This window comes from Tamandua tetradactyla, chromosome 9 (genome assembly GCF_023851605.1).
Source record: "Tamandua tetradactyla isolate mTamTet1 chromosome 9, mTamTet1.pri, whole genome shotgun sequence".
Classification (NCBI taxonomy): Eukaryota; Metazoa; Chordata; class Mammalia; order Pilosa; family Myrmecophagidae; genus Tamandua; species Tamandua tetradactyla.
The window spans coordinates 98,989,390-99,011,759 of record NC_135335.1 but is presented as its reverse complement, the minus strand read 5'-3'; the positions used below and the strand labels follow the sequence as shown (position 1 = coordinate 99,011,759).

The window sequence follows — 22,370 nt, the reverse complement described above, 5'->3', positions numbered from 1 at the left end:
GTTTTAATGTTTAATTACATTGCTTTATGCCTGTTGTAAATATGTAAACACATGTCTATATATGCATGCAATACGTTCCCTTGCCCCATGTGCTGGTTTCAAAAGATGTATGTCCCCTAGAAAAGCCATGTCTTAATCAAAATCCCACTTAATAAAGGCAGAATAATCCCTATTCAATACTGTATGTTTGAATCAGAGCATCTTCCTGGAGATGTGATTTAATCAAGAGTGGTTGTTAAACTGGATTAGGTGATGACATGTCTCCACCCATTTGGGTGGGTCTCGATAAGTTCCTGGAGTCCTATAAAAGAGGAAACATTTTGGAGATTCAGAGAGAGATTCAGAGAGAGCAGAGCAGAACGACGTAGCCATGAGAAGCAGAGTCCACCAGCCAGCAACCTTTGGAGACGAAGAAGGAAAATGCCTCTTGGGGAGCTTCATGAAACAGGAAGCCAGGAGAAGAAGCTAGCAGATGACACTGTGTTCGCCATGAGCCCTTCCAGCTGAGAGAGGAGCCCTGACAGTGTTCACCATGTGCCTTTCCAGAGAAGAGAGAAACTCTGACTGTGTTTGCCATGTGCCCTTCCACTTGAGAGAGAAACCCTGAACTTCATTGGCCTTCTTGAACCAAAGTATCTTTCCCTGATGCCTTAGATTGGACATTTCTATAGACTTGTTTTAATTGGGACATTTTCTCAGCCTTAGAACTGTAAACTAGCAACTTATTAAATTCCCCTTTTTAAAAGCCATTCTGTTTCTGGTATATTGCATTCCAGCAGCTAGCAAACTAGAACACCACACATGCCACCTCATTTCCTGACTGTGTCACAGTCAGATTACAGAATGTTCACTGGATTTTTATTTAAAAGTTTTGTTTTAGTTTAGAAATGTTGGAGCCCTGCCTGGAATATTGATTTTTGTTACCTTTTAACAGAGACAATTAATGATATTTCTACCTACTTCATAAAAAAGTCATGTCAGATTATGTTCACAGCATGATTATGTTTTATAAAATGAGAATGCCACGAAGGAAAACAAATTAAACCTTCTATGGTCTATGAAGGCTACAGTCCTCTTTATTTGATCCTTTGGTTTCTTTGTAAAAATTTCATAAGACAATGAAATAAAGCTATATGTGAAAACCCAGATCATTATTTTATATTCTTACACCTCATTTATCTACTGATCTGGGGACTGCTTCAGAGTGTAAATATGTGCGTATAGAACAAACGGAGAAAAATAGATTTTAGGGATTACTGATTTTTCTCATACTACTGATATTTGTTCTGCAGGGAGAATGACTCTTCTACAGTCAACGCCCTTCGTAGTTTGACTCTAACCTATTTCGATATCATTAAAAGCTGAGTCAGAAAGTAGAGTGTAGGGAGGAGGGGGATGTAATGCTGGACGTGCTGTGCCTGAGAGCAATACACGGAACAACTCTGACTCTCAAAACCCAGGGCATCTTGTGAAGGGAGCCAAAGGAGGGTGGGAATGTGGTGTTTGTGTGTGTGTGTGTGTGTGTGTGTGTGCAGCAGTCAAGGCTTCCTGTGCAATACCAGCCTTCCCCAGGAGGGGGCAGGAGAATCAAGGTTCTTGGTGAAAACCCACCGGAAGGAAAACTAGGTTCATTTATTTGGAGCTCAACTTCCAAACTCTGCTTCTGAATTGATATCTCATGTTTTCTAGAATCTGTTTTTTTGTACTAAATAGTGGAGTCTCAGGGGACCTACGGAGTGTTGAGGTCACCACATACAAATATGCTTCTGCTCCAAAATTTACTGGGTTCCATGAGCTATTCTGCAGCAGTGTTTTCTTTTTCAAGGTGCAATATGTTTACCAGAGAGGTATGATGTACAGTTCACTATGGTGGAAGGAAATACAATATCTTCCTGGATTTCATGACGCTGGAGCAAATACATTGCCCAGTTCTTCGAAAGTATTTGCTGTCTATACGTTTTGTGCTTACCAGCTTCATAAATAGTGTCTTCTTTGGACTTTAGTTTCACATTGAAACACACTGTGGCATTTATGCATACTGTTTCCTTTCCCTCGACGTGACAGTTTTTCTTTTGGATGTTCACTTTATTTGGCTCAAAGTTCATGGTCACTTTGACTACAGCCACATCTCGGGACCTACAAATAACAAACAGTGGTGATCACGCCCGCATTTTCACATCATGTGAATGTCGTGAGTTGGGGAGGGCATTGTGAGTGCATCGAAGAGGGCTCTTCTTAGTGTGCAGCACAGCCTCTAATCCTTTCATAATTTTCTTTAATGAATTTTGATATGTAAGAGATTTTATCTGATGTCCTGAGGACATCCAGGTTTTGGAATCCTCTTGGGCTTTTGGTTGACTGGCCAGAGATCCGCGTTTGTCCTTAAGGGAAGAAAGAAGGAACCAAGGGGCCAGTGCAACCTCAGAACTAAAACAATATTTTGGGGTCTCTGAGGTTGTTCCCAACCTGTGGGCCCTGCTAGCTGTTTTCTGGAAGTAATAACAGGCTGCTCTAGTGAGTTTTAGTCTTGCTTTTGTTTCTGGGGGGAAGAAACAAAATAATTATATGTTATTTCATTTTTAAAACTTACATTAATGTTAATTAAAAGAAATATTATCTCTGTATATATATGTGATGTAGCTGAGGCTCTGAGAGGTTAAGAGAACAAAACAGGAATTTAAACCAGGTCCTTCTAACACCAAACCCTAGTGATTTTCATTTACCTAAAAATGAGAGCAGAGTAATATCTCAGGCAAGAGATGGAGCCTGAGGCCACTGTCTTAAAATCAATTGAACATAATTGATAGACACATTTACCTGGTTTCTCCCTTATAAGAAGAATTGGCTTTTTAGAGTCAGGTATCTTGTCCATATGTTTATGCATTTTTAAAAATTATAGCTAGTTTTTTTTTCAGACAATTTACTCATAGAAAAAGTGGAAAACATAGAAATGTGTAAAGGGCATACAAATCCCAAGGGATTCCACCACTAAGCAATAATCACAATTAACAGTTGCTATACCTAGTATTTTTACTTTGCAAAAGACTATATAGACACACATTCACACATATGCATACCTACAATATATATATATATATACACAAATACATATACTTGTGTATGCATACATGCATTTTTATTTATCATAATATAATAAACACCTTCATACTTAAATTTTTTCTGAGAACATTATTTTTAATGGCAGTATACTATTCCAGCATATGCATGTACCTTAATGTATTTATTCAATCTCCTGTGATTGGAAATTTTGTTTCTTTCTACGTGGTTACTATTTATAGTGCTGTGATGACTGTAAATATCATGTGTCTGATTCTATTTCTGCATTATATCTTTAAGAATTTTTAGCAGTATGAACATTTTCAAGCTTTTAAACACTTATTGACAAATACTTTCTGTTAAATAAAACTCCCAGCCACAATGGGAGTTGTCAGTACTGGCTCCTTTTCTAAGAAATAGCAGGGGTTTTTAGAAGTTAAAAATTGGTCAAAGACGAATACCGACCAGAAAGCAGGGTATTCCTGAAAACGTGCAATTTGAGCAACATTTAATGATAAGATGGTTTTGGTTGGGTAGAAATAGCCTATTAAAAATGGAGCTATATATATTAACAAAAATATAGTTTCCCACTTTATAAGACCCTCCTACATAATGAAAAACTTGCATGTCAACCAATCCTTGTAGCTTCCCACTTGAAATCCCCTAATTGCCCTTATAAGGCACTGTAAACTGCTCGCCATTTCTAAACTCTCACTCCCCGGGTTTGCCATCTCCCTGCTATAGCAATTTCTCTTTCAACAAACCTGCAGCTTTGATAATACTGGTAACTTTGTTTCTTTTGAATTTGTAATGAGTTTGAACCACGTTACACTTTCATCAGCAATGAATGAGCATGTCTGGTTTCCCACTACAGATTCTCCAGACTCCCGAGGCTGCCTTGACCATTCCTTGACCTCACTCTCTGTCCCATCCAGATCTCTATGGGGACCGTGACTCAGTCTAGCCGATGGGTGGGGCTCTCCCTGCCTGCTACTGGATATTCTTGGCTGCCGGGCAGACTCCTGCTTCCTGCCTGCCGTCTGTCCCCACTCTCAATCCCTGCTTCAGTACTGCAAATCTTGTCTCCATGTTCCAGCATCTTGGTTTGACCCATTCAGTTGTCAATGGAGCTAGGCAACAACGGAGACTTGACTTTGTTGTCTGGGCCCATAAATGATAAAGCTTTGACTTGGGGGTAGAGAGGCCATAAGTAAGTGTGCAGAGTTTTGTGAGAAGCCCTTGAAACAAAATCGGAGTTAAAAAAAAAAGCTGTTTTTACATTTGTTTTATATATAAGAGGATTAATACAATCAATATTTGTCAGTTGTAGTTAGCATGATAGATTAATTCAGGATTAACAAACATAAACTAGAGGTACCATTTGCTCCTAACACTGGTGACTTCTGGTTTTGAGCCTTGATTTCAGGTAGGTTCTTCCCAAAGTTAGAGCAGCTCTGCTGCCCACATTCTCCTTTCCCCAGGATTGCCTTTAAGTTCTCCCTTCCATCAGTTGTATAGTAGTTTTTAAAATATTTTAAAGCATAATGGTAATAATACATGCATAATTTAGAATTCTTTTTTATTTGACCATTAGTTCTTAAGCATTATTTTGAATGATGAAAGAAGTCATCTACCTTCATCTCTTTATCTTCTCTCTCTTTCCAATTTTTCTTTACTATTATTCTAGAGAACTTTCTTTTGTTTTGGTAAAAAGACCACCGAAGTCCGTTTCCATCTGAACTATATGAAACCAATGTATTAATTTAGCAAAATCAGCATGTGGACGTCTCCATCAAGGCATAGTGCATTTATAATTTTATTTATTATAATCCTTCCTTTTTCTTTCTTAATGAAGTTGGTAACTTTCATCAAAATGGTCACAGGCATTTCTCATTAAGATTATTTCTGAGCACTTTATTTTTAGTTAATTTTTGAAAATGGAACCTTTTTGGAAACTTACTTTCTAACTGATTAGATCTAGGGTATAGAAATTCTATTAATGTTTGCATCTGGTCATTCACTAGGGTTTTACAGTTAACTGAATGGGTTGGGGGCAATTTGGGGATGCAGGCATTTTAAATAACAAGCAGATACTATTGAAATTGCCTCTGCCTTACTGACAACGGACACACATTCAGACAGCCACAGACCCACAGACGTGTGGAAGTCTGTGCTCTAGGTAAATGAATAAAGAATCAATTACCCCTGAAAGGTTGCAAGCAACTCAAAGTTAGTTGTTTATATACATCTCTGTGTGACCTCCTCTTCCTTTGCACCTCCCCCAAAAGACTGCCTTTTATAGTGCCAATCAATACAAGAACTGATTCTACTTGTTCCTTTAATACGGTTTCTTTATTCTTAAGACTTTCAACTCCTCCAATTTACTCAACTGTGTAACTCGCATAATGGATCACTAAATGATGTAGGTATTTGGTATAACATAGTTTCAGGTCATACTCGAGCTCTGGAATTCTGTGTTAAGTATTATCAGATTAATTGGGTGTTATTAAAATACATACCAGAAGAGGGCAGCACCGCCAAGGCCCCCGATAGTCACATCTGTCAGACCGTCACCATTTAAATCCATTTCCCCGTGGATAGACTGGCCAAAAAATTTCAGCGTCTCGCCATCCCCTCCTGATGGAATACGCTGTGAAAATCCCAACCGAGAGACTTAATTTATGAAATGAGAGTCTGTTCAAACTAGTTTCAAGTAAATCCAAAAACTTGAATCAGCCTATAAAAAGTTAAAATGTAAAGATCTATGGAAACCTGCCCAAGGGGCCCCCCTCGTGTACAGACCAGAGGAAATAGATGTTCCCACAGGATATCATTCTTTTGATAGTGCAGACAAAATGATTTTAGGGTTACTGACACCAGAAAATAAAAAATACATCATGTCAGCTTGTCCAATTCTCAAGGAAAACATTATGAGTAATTGGCTCTGCTTTGTATTCCCTGTTCAGTCTCATTGCCCAGAGATATTTGAAAGTACTAGAAACTTTGAAAACATACAAGCAAGCGAAGGGGTGGAAATGGTCCTGGGTGGTCAGTTTGGAGCTTATTGAGCCTCAGAACTGGGTATAAAAACATACATTTCATCAAATGTATTTTCAAATAGGCAGGCTTCTTTACTGTTGTGTCAAAAACTTTTCTGAATGTTGAAGGTACCAATTCAATTGGAAGATTCAATTCCACTCCCACGTGACCACGATGTTGGAAATGAACATGGAGTTCTCACACACAGATCTGTGCATCCTACATCCGTGTTCAATCTCTTCACTTACAATTTAGCTTTGGTCCAAACGGATAATATTTTAACAGAACCCAATGACAAGAAGACAAGACCAACAGACAGCCTGCATTTGGGTTCTAATGTAAACCAAATGGAAACATTTCCCACGCCTAAGTGTTTGTGGCTCATTGGGACACATTTCCTTATTTGTTAGAAAAAAAAAATTTTAAGAGATGTTTGCCTCATCGGTAAGGAGAAGTTGCTTCCGGATCATCCCACACATAAGCAGTACCTCGGTTACCAAGAAACGCGTGAGTACATCCTTGCCAAACATGGGGAAAGCATTTCGCTGATAATTAAACAAACTCAACCTCAATATATATATTTTTTGTTTAAAATTGTATCTTGATTTAACGCAATTTTACAAAATAAGTTGCTTTTGACAATCTATTCCATTTATTCATCCTTTTCTATTTCAAGTGCTACTCCATTAAATTTAGCAGGATCAATATTGAAGCAATAAAGTGGCAGAACAGAAAGAAATTCCTTCCTGCATTTCTGTCATGTCCTAGTGGCTAATATTGCCTGTTTCCATTGAAGTAATAATATGAGGATTACTGAAATGAACCCTTTATTTTGTTGTTTCACAATTAATCTCATTAAGACTTCAGGAAATATTATTCACAGTTTCTTAATACATAAATAGATTTAAGGACTGTTGGCCACAGAACCAAAGAGAACAATCAAATGTAAAAAGACTTAAAATTGATAATCTGATTTTTTTTACACATTATATAAACCAGAAAGTAGTGAATTCTCTTTTATTTATATTGTCAGTAGTTGTTCAGTGCCTAACCAATTGTTGTTACTTAAAACAGATAATTATATTAGATGTATTCTTTAAACGTCCCTGTTTTTGTAGTGCATTAAACTCTCCTGTAAATTAATGGTTTTCTTACAAAGGAAATAACTATAGTATAGATTAGAACTGTTAAGTGACAATAAATTTAAAATAGTAGTAACAGATATGCCCCATGAGTTCAGCTGTCATCTTTTTTCCAAGAACAAGTAGTTGTGAAAAAACTGTAAACCTTCAGAAACCCAAACTTACTTGATAAAAATATCAATTTAATTCATAAATATAATTTAATGTAATTTTTATTATAGCAACATGGATATTAACTATATATATATAATAATCTCATTTCCCTTATCGGTTAAGTTGTATAATTATTGTTCTCTTCCTCAGAAAGTGGTACCCTCTCTTTATGATCAGATACATTAAAGACATGACTGGCAAACTGCTAAAAAGTGGTGTTCTTTGTTTGTTTTTCCTGTTTTAAAGGATCAAATCATAGAGACATGGTAAATAACAACATAAGACAGACTAGATAAAAGGACCAAATACTAAGTAGTTCTTCTATAAAGAAAACTTAGAGGTGTATTGAATCTAGTTTCCCAAAAGAGCAGCAATAAAGGAATTAAACAACTCATGCAGTAAGGCAGGCAATATCTGGCATTGGAGGGACTTGTCACTGTAAGAGTGAGAATCAGTGGGTTTGACTTCTTACTTGTGCATACTCTTTCTTCATGGTCTTGCCGCTTCCATGATAAATGTACACTGCGCCCCCGTGGTCATCTTCCAGCGGAGCTCCTATCACGACGTCATTAAATCCATCAAGATTAAGATCTTTTACAGCGGCAATAGCTGTTCCAAAACGAGCCCCACACGGCTCGTTTTTGTGTGCCTTTGGGCATGAATTGTGCTTCAGAGAGGAACAGCAAGTCTGTTTCATGGGTTCCAGGCTCATTTGATATTCAAACCTTGTCTGGAAGAGACATAAACAGAAAACTTATGGATTTCTATCATTACTGCAGCAGAGTAGAATTTTTTTAAAGTGCATATTAAATCAGTGCTATTAAAAACCATTTGGTTGATCAACGGCAAAAGTTTGTGAAACTTCTTAAAAAGAACGCTTATCTGAGAGGAAAGTTAGGTATTTCAAAGAATAAATTGTAGAAGTGTGGGAAAGAGGACATATGGAGGATTTTAATGGATTCCTTTTATAATACAATCGAGTGAGTATATCACTCACAGCATCCTTTCCTTTCCTTGCCCAGTACTGTGCTTCTCTTTAAAATCATTCTTTTATAGATATATAATCTTTCCTCTAGAGACAAGGAGAAAATGTATCTGTTCAAAAAGAAACTTTCTTCAAAGCTGTCTGGAGTGGTTAACAAAAAGAAAAAAACAGCAAAAGAGAAAATAATAGGAGAAGATGGACAAAAACACACTTCTGTGGGGAAAAAAAGAAGAAAACTTGACAAATTAAAAAAAAAAGGTTGACAGGAGGAAGTCCAAAACTGACAGGAATAAAGATAGATAATTTACAGTGCAAAATAATTAATATGGGGTAGATTCCAAGAATTTGAAAAATCTAAATAGACGAATACTGACGATAAACAACAAAAATTCTCTTCTAAGAAAGAAATCAAGAATTATTTAGACATCATTTAACAAATGAGGTCTAAGGCCAGTTGTGGAAAGGAAAACCTTTTTCTAGCCCAGTGAAATATTCCAAAGACCATAGCGGTTCTCTAAAAGTTACTGGTGCCATTGAATGCCTTAAAACTCAAGATTTCTCCTTAAAACTCACGACTTTTCCACAGCCTGGCTCTCCTAGCTTTAATTACTAATGTTATGCCCCCTCCAGGCAGACCTCCTGAAGGGGTGTGCTGTGAGTATATTTAGCAGTTTAGTGAGATTTATGCTTATCTGTTTTATCCTACACACTCTGCTTTAAAAAAAAAAAAAAAAACCTCTCACATTTCCAAACAGAAGTATCTAAGGGTTTGAACTACTTTATTATAAGAATTCGAAATGCTCATTTCAAAATTGAAAGGTTTGCAAAACAGATGGGCCCTGAAAGCTTCTTGGCTTTCCCAAAGTGAGTGGCAAGTTAGAACGGCATTATTGAAAATTGAAGGAAAGGAAGAGATTCTCCAGAGCTTTTATTCAATTTGCTGTTAGCCGTTACCTGGTTCAGGGTATACACATAAACCTTTCCTTGTTCCTCTTTCTCTGTTCCCATGTACATGGGTGCCCCCACCAGAAGGATGTCAGTATTCGAATCTTTATCAATGTCAACTGTTGTTAAAACACTGCCAAAATAGGAACCGATCTAGGACACAAAACAAAATAGAACAGCTCGATAAACATCAGAAAATTTCAAGGAAGCTAAAACCTGCATTTCTCTTACACTGATCTAGGAGATTATTTGCAATTCAGTTGGCAAAAGAAAATGAAACACAGAAACTGATGCTACCTGGGTATTCTCTATTGTCTCTTTTGCATGAGGCCAAAGGATATTAGTTCCCTCCTTGAGGATAAGCAGCTGCTACAGATTTCATAACTTCAGAGTAAGAGACATGATTCCCTTTAGATTTCACTTTACCTTCTCCTTATCCACAAATCAGAAAAGATCAATAATACTATAGTGATTTCTTATGAGAAAAAAATAAGATAAATAGTAGAAGACATTCTAGAATGTTTAGATACAGTAATAAGAAAAGAAAAAATAAGTATGTATCAAGGACCCAACTTGTCCTGGGATACTGGTGTGACATATTACACCTTATAGGCCTAGAAGATTGTCTACACGTCAAGATGGATAAATCCTGTCCTAGCAGCTGTGGGAGAAATAGAGGAAATATTTATAGTACGGACCATCCCTTTGGAGACAATGTGTTTTCTCTTTTAAACACAGGATGTGTTTTAGGGAAATGCAGAGAACTTTATTTTCTAAATGCAATAACCTTTCCAAATATTGACCTATTTTTAATATTTGATGCTCTTGATAATTTTCCTATTGATTATTCCTGCATTGTTCTCCATGATTTTAGTTTTGCTGCCTGATTCCGCCCCCATATCACGGACACCCCTCTGTCTGCCTCTTTGCTGGCTCCTTTTTCTCCTCACCTCCCCTAAATTTTGGTCTCCTCTAAGACTCAGATCTGCAGTTTTCTTTCTGTCCATTCACCCTTGATGACTAATCTTTCCCAAATATTTCCACCACTCCAAATTTCACTTTTCATTTTATGCTTCTCAAAGTGCCAGTTATACATTGATATGTGAAGACCATGTTCTCATGAAAGCTTTAAACATTTTTTGTTATGTTGAATTAATTATGAACATTAATAAAATGCTGTAAGATCTGGTAACACTGGCTTTCATTCCCAATGAAAAGCCATCGGGAGATGAAGGGAAGCTGAATCTTTAGACGGCTCACGAGTGACACATGACCATGGTTCCCACAACTTCTATTGTTTTATGCCTGGCAGCTTTGTTCATTTATGTTATCGACCTGGCACCTGCTACGATCAAAATTTGTACATGCTGTAACAGGAACAGGTCTAAAACCAAATATAACTTTAAAAAAAAAAATCTAAACTTCTCGAGTTTCTGACATTCTAATAATGGTGCTACCATTTTCCCAGATTCCAAGACTTGAAACTTAAATCATTCATGATTCTTTTCCTCAAACTTTCATAAAAAATCTGTCCCCATTTTTTTAAAGAAACTTATTTTCAAATAATTACAAATTAAAAGGATAATTACGAAAAATAATATAAACTCCATACAAAGAACTCCAACAACCCCCCCCCAGATACCCAGATCCACCAACTTTAACATTTTGCAACCTCTACCATATAATTCTTCTTTCTTCCTCCCTTCCTTTGTTCCTTTCTGCCTTCCTTCCTTCATTTCCTTCCCCCTTCTTTCCTTCCTTCATTCTTTTCTCCCTTCCTTCTTTTGTTCCTTTCTCCTTTCCTTACTTCCTTTCTCACTTCTGTCCTTTCTTCCTCCTTTCTGTCCTTCGTTCCGTCTTTCCTTCCTATCTTCCTTCCTTCTTTCCTTTCTTTCTCTTTCTCTATTAATCTATTTTCAGAACATTTGAGAGAAGGTTGTGCCTTGAACACATACTACTTCCATTTACATTTCCTACAAACAAGGATATCCACTTGTGTAATCACCTTAAGTGCAGTTGTCAAGTTCAAGAAATTTAACATTGATATAAAGTTTACATTTTACATTTCAATTTTTTCTTATGTCCTAATAATATTTTCTAGAGCTTTCTCTCCTTCATTCTTAGATCCCATCCAGTATCATGCATGAAATTTAATTGTCATTATCTCTTTAGTTTCTCTTTGTCTTTGTTTTTCTTTTTTAATTGTAGAAACATATGCACGACATAAATCTTCCAATCCCAACAACTCCCAAGCAAACACTTGGGGTTAATTACATTCAGAATGTTGCAGTAACCTCCTCACCATGCTTTTCTCTCACCATAGACAGAAGTCCTACACTCATTTTGCATTTATTCCTTATTGCTCCTGTCCCCCACTCCTGGCAACCTATACTATACTTTCTGTCTCTGTGGGTTTGCATATTCTCTAATATTTTCTTTGTGGCTCCATAGAGCTTAAATTTAATATCCTAAATCTATAACAATAGCATTTGCTTTGATATTACTTTAACTCCAATAATACACACAGACTATGCTCCTATATTCCTTTACACCCCACATCTTTATGCAGTTCTTGTCAGAAATGGCATGTTTATACATTATGATTCTAAAGCCATTGATGTGTCATTAAATTTTACACATTTGCCCTTTAAACCTTGTAGGAAGTAAAAAGTGGAGTAACAAACCAAAAATACAACAGTACTGGTATTTACATTTGCTCATTTCATTTTCTTTACCAGAGATCTTTATTTCTTCCCATGGCTTTAGTCAGTTTTCATCGTTCTTTCCTTTCCACCTGCTGAACTGCCTCTAGCATTTCTTGTAGGGCAGCTCTAGTTGTGACGAACTTCCTCAGCTTTTATTCTCTGACAACATCTTAATCCTTCCTTTATTTGTGAAAGATAGTGGCCAGATATGGAAATCTTGGTTGGCAATTTTTTGTTTGTTTGTTTTGCTTTCAGCACTTTAAATATGCCATCCGACTGCTTTCTTGCCTCGATGGTTTTTAATGATAAATTGGCACTTAATCTTATTGAGACTCCCTTGCATGTGACATGTTTTTCTTTAATGGCTTTCAAAATTCTCCCTGTATGTTTGGGTTTGATTATAACCTGGTGCAGTGTGAATTTATTTGGGCTTATCCTGTTTGGAGTTCACTGAGCATCTCTGATGTGTATATTCATACCTTTTACTAAATTTGGGAAGTTTTCTGCCATTATTATTTTGAATATTCTCTCATTTCCTTTCTCTCTTTCTTCTCCTTCTGGGATTCACACATGTGTATATTGGTATGGTTGATGGTGTCCCACAGATCCTTCACGCTCTGTTTACTCTTCTTCATTCTTTCTTCCTTCTGGCCCTCAGACTGGATGATTTCAGTTGTCTTATCTGCAAGTTTACTGATTTTTTCTTTTGCCAGCTCCAATATGGTGTTGAACCACTTTGGAAATTTTTAACTTCCGTTACTGTGGTCTTCTGCTCTGTTTCTAATTTTGAAATTTCCATCTGTCTACTGATATTATCTTTGTGTACATACATCATTTTCCTGACTTCCTTTAGTTCTTTGTTCATGTTTTCCTTTAGATCTTTGAATGCATTAAGGATGATTTTTTTAAAGTATTTGTCTGAAATGTCCCTTGTCTGGTCTTCTTCACTGAAGGCTTCTATTGCTTTAATCTCTTCCTTTGCCTGGGCTATTGCTTCTTGTTTCTTTGTAGATTTGCTACTTTGTTGAAGCCTGGGCATTTGATATTTTAATGTACTATCATTGGAATTTAGATTTTTATGTGTCTGTTCCTGAAGCTTATCTCCAGCTAGTGCTATTACAGAGCTTTCTTTGAATGCCAGGAGCTAAAATAAAAGAAGTAAAAAAAAACACACCTTTTCCAGTCCTTGCAGATTGAGCTGTGCAGTTCTCTCCTTCAGAGCTTAAACATGTAATGAGTTTAGAAAATATCTAAATGTCAAACCACAGGGGTCTCCATGGTCCTCTCTGCATATGCGTCTTGTCTTGAGCATGCGCATTTAGCTCTCAGAATTCCAAGAAACAATTTCCTCACCATTCCAGGTGTTGTCCTAGAGCCAGAAAAACCTTCCCTCAGGCAGACACTTGGCTGGTCTCCCATGGGGTTCTGAGGGGGAGGGCTGCGAGGTGCAAGTTCTGGGAGACCAAGTCGCTCAGGTCATCACCGGGCAGACTGGGTCAGACATACATCCTCCTAGCAAGTGTACGAGGGCTACCCCACTCCCTTGGGAGCCAAAACCAGAAATTCACAGTGGGAGCATGGGGACAGCTCTGTGCCGAGTCAGGGAGGGGCTGTAGAGGGGCCAGCCAGAGTGACATGAGATTTTGCAGCTTTTAAGTGGAATTTTTCTTGATTTGATGCTTCCCCTGTAATTGCAGTCCTTTAACTGTTTTCTGGAACTTTGAGAAAAGATGTTTCTCTCAATTCTTCCTGATCATTCAAAGCCTTTGTACTGAAGCTTTGAACTGTACTGAACAAATCCAATGCTGCTGGGTAGAGCACTGAAACTTCCCACTTTGCCATCTTGATTGGGGCTCTCTGTCCCCACGTTCAACTTCTTGTCTTGTACTCAATTCACTGAGTAATAATGAATTTAAGATCTCATCCAAAATGCCTCATTTTACTCTTGCCGATGTCTCCTTATTTATGTCTGTCACACTTCTTCCTTTTTTCCCCACTTTTATTGTTGATAGCTCATTTTAGTTTGTTCTCACCTTATCTTCGAGCTATAAGAATGGCCTTGCTTTTATTGCTGATACATTTTCCTATTATAAATGCGGACAAATGTTTAATAAAACCCATCTCACCTGCTTTAGAAGAACCTGACCTGTGGTTTGCTCTAGCTCTGTTCCCTGGAAATCTGCCAAGGGGAGGATTTTGACTGTACTGCTAAGCAATGCTGATTGTGGCAAAAAATAACCTGATTGTTAAACTGCATTTGGGCTGGGTGGAACTATAAATGCACTATCAGTGCCCAATGGAAATGCCATATTTGGGACTTCTAAGAGTGCCATGGCTCTTATAACTGGTGGGCCCTATGTAGGGATCCTGGAAGCTATGTCTATGCTACTGCCAGAGAAGGCACATGCTCCTGGGGAGCCTGGGACACTAACGCTAGGGTAGCACCTCCATCAGCCTGATGGGGGTCTTGCAGTTAAGCTGTACTGTGAACTGGCCGCTGTAAGGACTCCTGCAGGAAAGGAAACAGCACCTGATGCCCTCCTTTCTGGGTAGACAGGTATGGGTGAGTTGAGACAGTCACAAACGTGGCTATGGTAGGCTAGTGTGTTGGAATATTATTTAGTGAAGTTTAAGTAGAACTTAGACTTAAGTTCTAATATGATTTGGTGAAGTCTAAGTAGAACTTAGAACTCAGTTTGTGAGCACTGAGGAATAAAGTTAATAACTCCTCATTAGCTGAACACTTGGAAAACACAGAAAACTATGAAAATGGTATAAAATTACCCAGATTATCATAATTCAATAATGTAAAATCCTCATGTTTTGATATCTTTCTTTCAGTTTTTAAAATATCAGTGCATACCTATGCTTGTATATTGCATTTATAATTTCCTAAACTACTTTTAAAATTCAATATTATCCAAAGAGGATCTTCTAATTTACAATCGCACCAAACATTTCCCATTACCTCTGGGATAAAATACAAGTTCTTTAGTTTAGACCTCACACAGTTAGGGTCCATGTTATCTTCTTAGTGTTCTCTTTCACCATTCTTTCTACCTATTGACATTCTACCTTTCCTTCTAAACTCAGCTCACATTTCATCTCTTCTTAAGAATTTCTGCACTACACCTAGCTTAAAAGACTCTCCATCTTCTGAATTTATTGTTTGTGCCTCTGGCAATTCTATGCTTCATAATAATTCAGATTTCTTTTCTTGTACATATTTTTGTGCATCTGTGTCTACATCTATTATCTAAACATCTTATCTCTATCCCTATCCAATGGAAATGTGTGTGGGGCCAAAGATTAGGGCACTTTGTATCCCCTTAGGGAGACTACCAAAAACAGATTACTTTAAAATAATCATTTTCAGGTGGTTTGGTGGTAGAATACTCACCTTCCGTGCAGGAGACCCGGGTTCGATTCCCAGACCATGCACCACCACCCCACCCCCAAAATAATTTTTAGGCTTACCTGTTCTCCACTGAGTGTCTGGAGAATCTTGATATGCCCATCTTCCATCCTGTAGACGATGACCTGCCCTGTATGATTGTACCGCGGCTGACCAGCAATATAGAGCACATCTCCAGAAACAGTGGCAGAGTTTACTGTGTAACCTAATAAAAGAGGTATTTTGGAGATACTATTCGGCCTGGTAAATTCTGTACATAATAAATTAAGATTCATTTGGATGATTGGAAGAATCATTTTTGTCTTTGACCTAGGTTTCTTTGTTTTGTCAAAATATTTTTTTAAATGCAGTTGAGCATTTGTTGTGATATAAACTTTTAAGGTGCTGTTTGATGACCCCCAAAACTGCTTTGTCCTAAAAAGTCATTTTTCCCCCAACCTCAGTTTTTCATAGTTTAAAGACAATTGACAAAAAAAAAATGATGAGAGGAAAAAAAGAAAACACAACAGAATGGAAAAAAACCACAACTCAAAATTCCAGTTCACCATTTTGCAATAAATAAATTGTATTTCATTTTGGATGCATGGGTCCCCATGCTATAGAAATTAACAATTGTATATAATTGGAATAATAGGAAATACAAGTCTTTTACATATTACTACTTAGCCTTTTTAGTTGTAACTTAAAATGGTTGCAGGTTATTTCTCTGAATTAAACATTAAGACATTACTTTTATACTACATGATCATTCTCAGATGTACGCATTTAGGTGATTTTAGATTTTTGGTATTGTGTATAAGCCTGCAAAGAGCTTTTTACCTTCTTTTGGCTTTTTTTTTTTTTTTTAGAGCTATTTCAAGGAATATATTAACTGGATCAAATTTTTAATTGCAAATCTCTTTCAGAACATTTGCATTAATTTATTTTATGAACAGCCATATAAGAAGGGGACTAACTTCATCAAACTCTCTCAAACACCGAGTATTATTACAATTATTTAAATTTGTGAATGTTTTAATAGGGTTGAACATGGTCTTACAATAGTTCCTTGCTGTGATTTCAGTTTGTATGTGTTTAATTAATATTGAGCTTGAACATTTTGTCACATCTTTGATCATTCCTCTTCTTAATTGGGCTTTCATGCCCTTTACAACTATAAATTGCATATTTAATGTAGATTATTATTATTTTCGAAAGAAAATTATATTTATTCTTTGTGTCTCTAGAGAACGAAGCTAAGTCAATGAGTAAAAATTACCACATGCAGATTTAAACTCATAGAAGGAAAAAATATTCCAGTAATCAGAACTGTCCATCAGTGGAGAAGAGCACAGATTTTTTTGAATGATAAAGAACAGTATCTCTTACTGAGAAAAAGATCATATTCATAATTTATGTACCAACTATTTTTTCTATAAGGTAGTAGTTCCACTTTCTTCTAAATTTTAAAAAATGGGACAGGGGTTTTCTTTACTCAAATAGGTTTATTTTGCAAGTGGTAAGAAACAATTCCTCAGCATATTTCCCATAGAGAATATATTTCTCACATTCTCATTTCTTAACCTTTATTTATTCAAGCATTTTATTTATACATGATAGAGTGTCAAGTATTCTTTTTCAAACATGTAATGGGTTATAATTTCAGTTATTCTAACCACAAGATTGCTTTGAAAATAAAATTTTTACAGTCATGTTTACACATAAATACAAAGGAAAAGAAGAATGTACAAGACAAAGGTTATTGTTTTATTTCATGTTGCTCTACTAAAAAATAAGGGAGTGGAATGACAGTGTTGATTTATTTTTATAGTTTTCAGAACTATATAAACAAATTGATAAAACACCCTTTAAAAAATAAGTTGAAAACTGCATTTGAGTCTTGGAGTTGTGTGATCATTTAGTTAATCAGGTATTGATGACTTGATAACTAAAAATACTATCTGAAATTGTCACAGGGAGTATAACTAGCAAGCAGGGTGATTATTTGTAGAATAATCACTTACTCTATGAGTAAGGGGGAGTAAAGGAGAGCCAAGAAAAGTCTAATTTCAATATCAAGGAAATAATTTTAAATATGTAAGCTTAATATTTCTTCCAAAAAATGAAAAGCACAAAATCGAAGGGATAGCAAAACTGGCAGCCCTCTACACAGATTAATAAAAAAATAAATCTTGCCAACTATCTCATTCACATCTTGGCAAAAGTGCTAGTATCTGGTGAGATAATGGGACACATACGAAATGGGCTAAATTTGTATCAGTTTCATGCATTTGCATCACATCTTTACTTTCCCTTTTAAATCGGTCCAGCATAATTAGAGACTGACAAATTGGAGGTGGAAGAGACAGGAAACAGATCTAGAAGGTATTCTCACAGTCAAGACCACTTGCTGAGCCATGGTAGCTCAGCAGGCAGAGTTCTCGCCTGCCATGCCGGAGACCCAGGTTCGTTTCCGGTGCCTGCCCATGCAAGGGGAAAAAAAAGCCACTTGCTAAGTGCACATTGGCATAAGGTAGTTTTCTGGGTTATAAGTAGTTACTACATGACATTATGCTGAGAGTGGCTGAACAGTTTCAGTTCCATCTTTTTTCTCATCATTACTGATTATTACTGGATTTTTAATAGCACATCTATTTCTTACTTTGCTTCTGCCATATGATTTTCAATTGTCTAACAATTTGCAATCTATACAGATTTTGAGCTAAAACATGCAATCTTAATTTGTAAACCCCAGAAGGGAACATTTTGCAAAGCCTCACTTCAGAAGAACCACTTGGGAAAAAACCAAACACAATAATCCCCTTTACCTTCTTTACTGGGTGCTTTTCTGTTTTGAAAGGTATCTTACATATATTAGACTTTACATTGGCAAAATGCCTCATACGCTAACCTGTGACTAAGCTAATTACATGATTTCTGAAAAAGACAAAACATTACCTTGCCACATTGTAGACAACATATTCCAAAATTTCCTTAACTAGGCAGAGAAGAGTCACATTGTCTAAATACCACAATCATGAATCATGGTTCTCCAAGGTTTTTTTTTTGTGGTTGCAGTGGCCTTGAACTCTGTAAATCTGCTTTAAGCAGCCACTAATCCAAGCTTTTTTGGAAATAATAGGCCTGGAGTTACTAAGAATTTACTTATTTTTAAGGAATTTAATCATATCTGATAACTCAGAATACCTAAAATACTGCAGTATTACTAATTAAAATGTGAGAACTTCCTAAGAGTAGCGACCATTGACACATAACTTGGTGAGCTTAACACAATGGTTTTTAGTTTGTGAATACTTAACACTTAATCGTGTTAGTGTCAGCTAATTCAAGTATTGTATATATAATACCGGCATTAGTTTTCTATTTCTGTACAAATTACCACAAATTTTGGTGGCTTAAAACATCACAAATGTATTATCTTAGAGTTCTGAAGGTTACAAGTCTGACCTGGTTCTCACTGAGCTAAAATTCCGGTGTTGGCCAGGTTATTTCTTTCTGTAGCCTCTAAAGGAGAATCCATTCCTTGCTCGGATACACTTGGCCAAACAGCTTTCCTAGTTAATATGCCATAAATTACCTATGAGGGTAAATGGTCTCTGGTGCTTCTACGAAGGATAGGAAGATGCCTCAGGTTAAAACAGTTCTTGATTCCAAGATATTTCATACAAAGTAAGCTCATAGAATCTTAGAGTATGAAGAACTTTTAGAAGTTTCTAATCCCACCTCCTGTTCTCTTTTTTAAGTATTGTATGTTCTAGCACCAATATTCATAGTGATTGCATATTTAAATATCTGTCTCTCTTCCAAAAAAGTAAGCTCCATCAACACAGGAGTTGACCGGCCTTATTCATCATTTATCCTCAATTTGTAACTCACGCAGACACTCGGTATTTGAGGAATGCTTTCTGGACCCACTCAGAATTAGGCATTTTGGAATGGTGAAGTGAGCACTGGAATAAGAAACAACAGACCTAGATTCTAATTTCAGATATGCCATAGGTAGCTGGGACATGATTGTTCTATTCCAATTTCTTAATTGGGAAAATTAGATAGTTATATGCTCTGTTATTGGACGATACGTGCTCTCCAAGATTTCTTTTAATACTAAAACCCTATATGAATTGTAATACCAACATCTGTGTTTTAAATCAAAGTTCTTCAAGTGTTTAAAAGACAGTCAATGCACATTTTGTTTTCTCAAGTTTTGTAATATCTCAAGTTTTAGGGGCAGAGGGCTGTGTAACAGAGAATTGCTTCCAGAGCTGTATATTCTAGGTCATGTTTTGCTGGCACTTCTTAGTCTGTCATTGTCATATTCTCTTTGTAATGTGATGCTTAGAACAACTGAATAGTCCTGTTATTATCTGATAAAGGGCTGAACAACAGAGCTCTGAGGAGAAATTGATTAAACTTTCACCATTGCAGATCACCCTGACTTAGGGGTGTTAGCTGTCACCTTATAGCTGTTGTTTGCCTTTATATTTTTAGTTACCTACAACCCTAAGGCCTTTTATTCTTCTTGAGTCCTATTACCTCTATAGTTTTAATATGAGCTTTGAATTGCAGGAAACACTTTTGGAATCTTACTACTTTCCTTGCAAGGTAGAAAGAAACCAGGATAAAAGGCATCTGGGACAGAAAGATCCTGCTCATCAAGTGCTAAAATGTGAATGCCACCAGACCAAGGTATTTGTCTGTTTAATTATCACTGCATCCTCAGCACCAAGAACAATGGCCGGGACAAAAGAGACACCCTCAAAACATGCACAGAGTGGACGAAGAGCTGGGAAACCCTACTCCCAGCTGTTAACCGAGATCTTGCTCTGGTGATGAGAGAGACAAGGCATTCCTGTGCAGCTGTCAGCCTAGCATCCATCCGGTCTACGGGAATACTAGGCCCACATCTCTTCTTTCCAGGCAAGTCCTCAAAAAACAAGGTGGTGTTACATCACTGGGTTTAAGTTCAATATTAGTCTGGTTGTGAACAGTGCCACTAAAGTAGAAGCTGTCTGATAAAAGCAACCTAAATTTTTCTTTTCCAACTTTAGGATCCATCAAAACAAGCAATCAAATGCTAGAGGCCATTTAAGAGCATATGGGAGTCTGTCTTCAGGATAAAGGCACAGTCAAGGCTTCTTTATCTAGCCTCGTTTCCTGTCTGCTGGGTTCAAAGCTCTTCTTGAAGTCGTGACCAGACACAGGGAGACCTCAGAAAGTACATATCACCTAAATCATTCCATGCACAAGATGGCCCCTCTGAGAAAATGACTTCCCTGTTCTGTAATCTTGACTAACTAAAGCTGCTCAGAGTTCTGAAAACTGCCATGGGGCCTGCAGGATATCTAACTCTTAGATGTGATCTCTCCGCCAGCACTCCACCACATGGCTGCAAGCCTACGGAGATCTTAGCAAATGATGCGAAGGATAAAAACATATAGAAACAGAACCCAAAATCCCAGCAGAATTTTATCAATCACATCCAAGCCTTACCTAAATAGGAAGCAAGAGGCTCATTCTTTGTGGTGGACTTGACATTAAAGGTGGTGTTTGGAGGGATTACAATTTGATGAGCCTTCTGCATAACGACGGTCCCATTCCAATCGTAAGCTCCTACTGCTCCGAGCATGACCCAGTCCTTATAATCAAATGGAGAAGACAAGAGTATTTAATAATAAGGTAAATGCAAACAGTGTTTATAATATCGTAGTTACTGCTCAAATCACTTTTCTATAGGCATTCGTATCATCATCACAATAATCCGAAGCACTGGGTGCCATTGTTATCATCACCTCTTTACAGAAGGAGATACTTAGGCACAGTAAACAATTAGCCCTGGATTAAACAGCTAATAGTACAATTACACAATGAGATGTCAATATCCTTTGTGGGGAGCATGATGCTTTTTCTTCCATCAACTAAAATTGTTCTATTTTTAATTTTGCCTTTTGGTTTTATTCTGGTACCAAGAATCCTAGGTTCTGTCTATCTAGCACATGAATTCCAGTATGATCCTTACACATCTTGATGTTGAATAAGTGATACAATCCACACCTTTAACAAATATTTTAAATGAGGTATTTCATTTAGCCAGAGGTATAATTACATAACGCAGAACTCAAACCATCTGATTCACAATTATGAGTACAGTGTAGTGAAATGCGTGAGATGACATGCTGTCCTAATAATAAGCCTAAGACATACCATTTTCTATCTGGGTTAGAACACATCACCATGGTCTGAATAACTGCTCAAGCCATAAACTGCAAGTTGCACTTTTAATGCTGCTGCCTGGGTGCTACTTTTGGGGGAAAGAAAATCTTGCAAAAAAAAAAAAATTTCTCACTTGTTACCAAGTACCTGTGAATAATGGGCACTGAAGCCAGTCTGTGACATTTCCATTTCAAAGGAAGCTGCTGACTGGTCAGCTGTAGCTGTAAAAGAGGAAAACAGGCCTCATAAACTACAAACAACACTTTTTAGCACATCACTGACTTTCAAGAGACAGACACTCAGTAGAGTCTGGAGAGAACTTCCCACATCTGTCAGCCACACATTCAGTTCTCAGCCCTGGATTCTTAGGTAGGGCCAGCTTTGGGGGGAGAAAAGATTAGCAGAAGGGCTCATGGAGCTGCCTGGCCCAGTCTCACAATCTTGCTTTTTACCTTCCCCACCCTGATTTGAGGAGAAATCTCCATTCCGGCAGCTGTTCTTACACTGTAGAATACTTGCAGATCCTCTGTGCCGAGGATATTTGTGGTTAAAACTGAAAGTCCTGTAGTAGGAAATCTCCGTCTCCACCTTACACCCTGGGAACCCTGCCAAGATCTTAGGCTGAACTCACCTGTATATTCCAAGGGTGCAAAAATGTCACCCACAAATTTAAAGATGTCTCTTGCCGCCCCTGGCATCACCCAGATTTCGGGCCAGTG

The 22,370-nt window shown here is 37.2% G+C and overlaps 1 protein-coding gene across 1 annotated transcript in view; it reads right to left on the bottom strand.

Moving 5' to 3' along the window:
- ITGA1 (integrin subunit alpha 1) overlaps positions 1-22,370 on the bottom strand; it is a 185,111-nt gene that overhangs the window by 43,643 nt on the left and 119,098 nt on the right. Inside the window, exons 10-16 of the mRNA XM_077117125.1 lie at positions 21,799-21,872; positions 20,932-21,076; positions 15,504-15,646; positions 9,331-9,474; positions 7,864-8,121; positions 5,577-5,707; positions 1,970-2,136 (exon numbers count right to left, since the gene is read on the bottom strand). Coding sequence (XP_076973240.1) covers positions 1,970-2,136; positions 5,577-5,707; positions 7,864-8,121; positions 9,331-9,474; positions 15,504-15,646; positions 20,932-21,076; positions 21,799-21,872 — 1,062 coding nt within the window. The remainder of the gene's footprint in view (positions 1-1,969; positions 2,137-5,576; positions 5,708-7,863; positions 8,122-9,330; positions 9,475-15,503; positions 15,647-20,931; positions 21,077-21,798; positions 21,873-22,370) is intronic.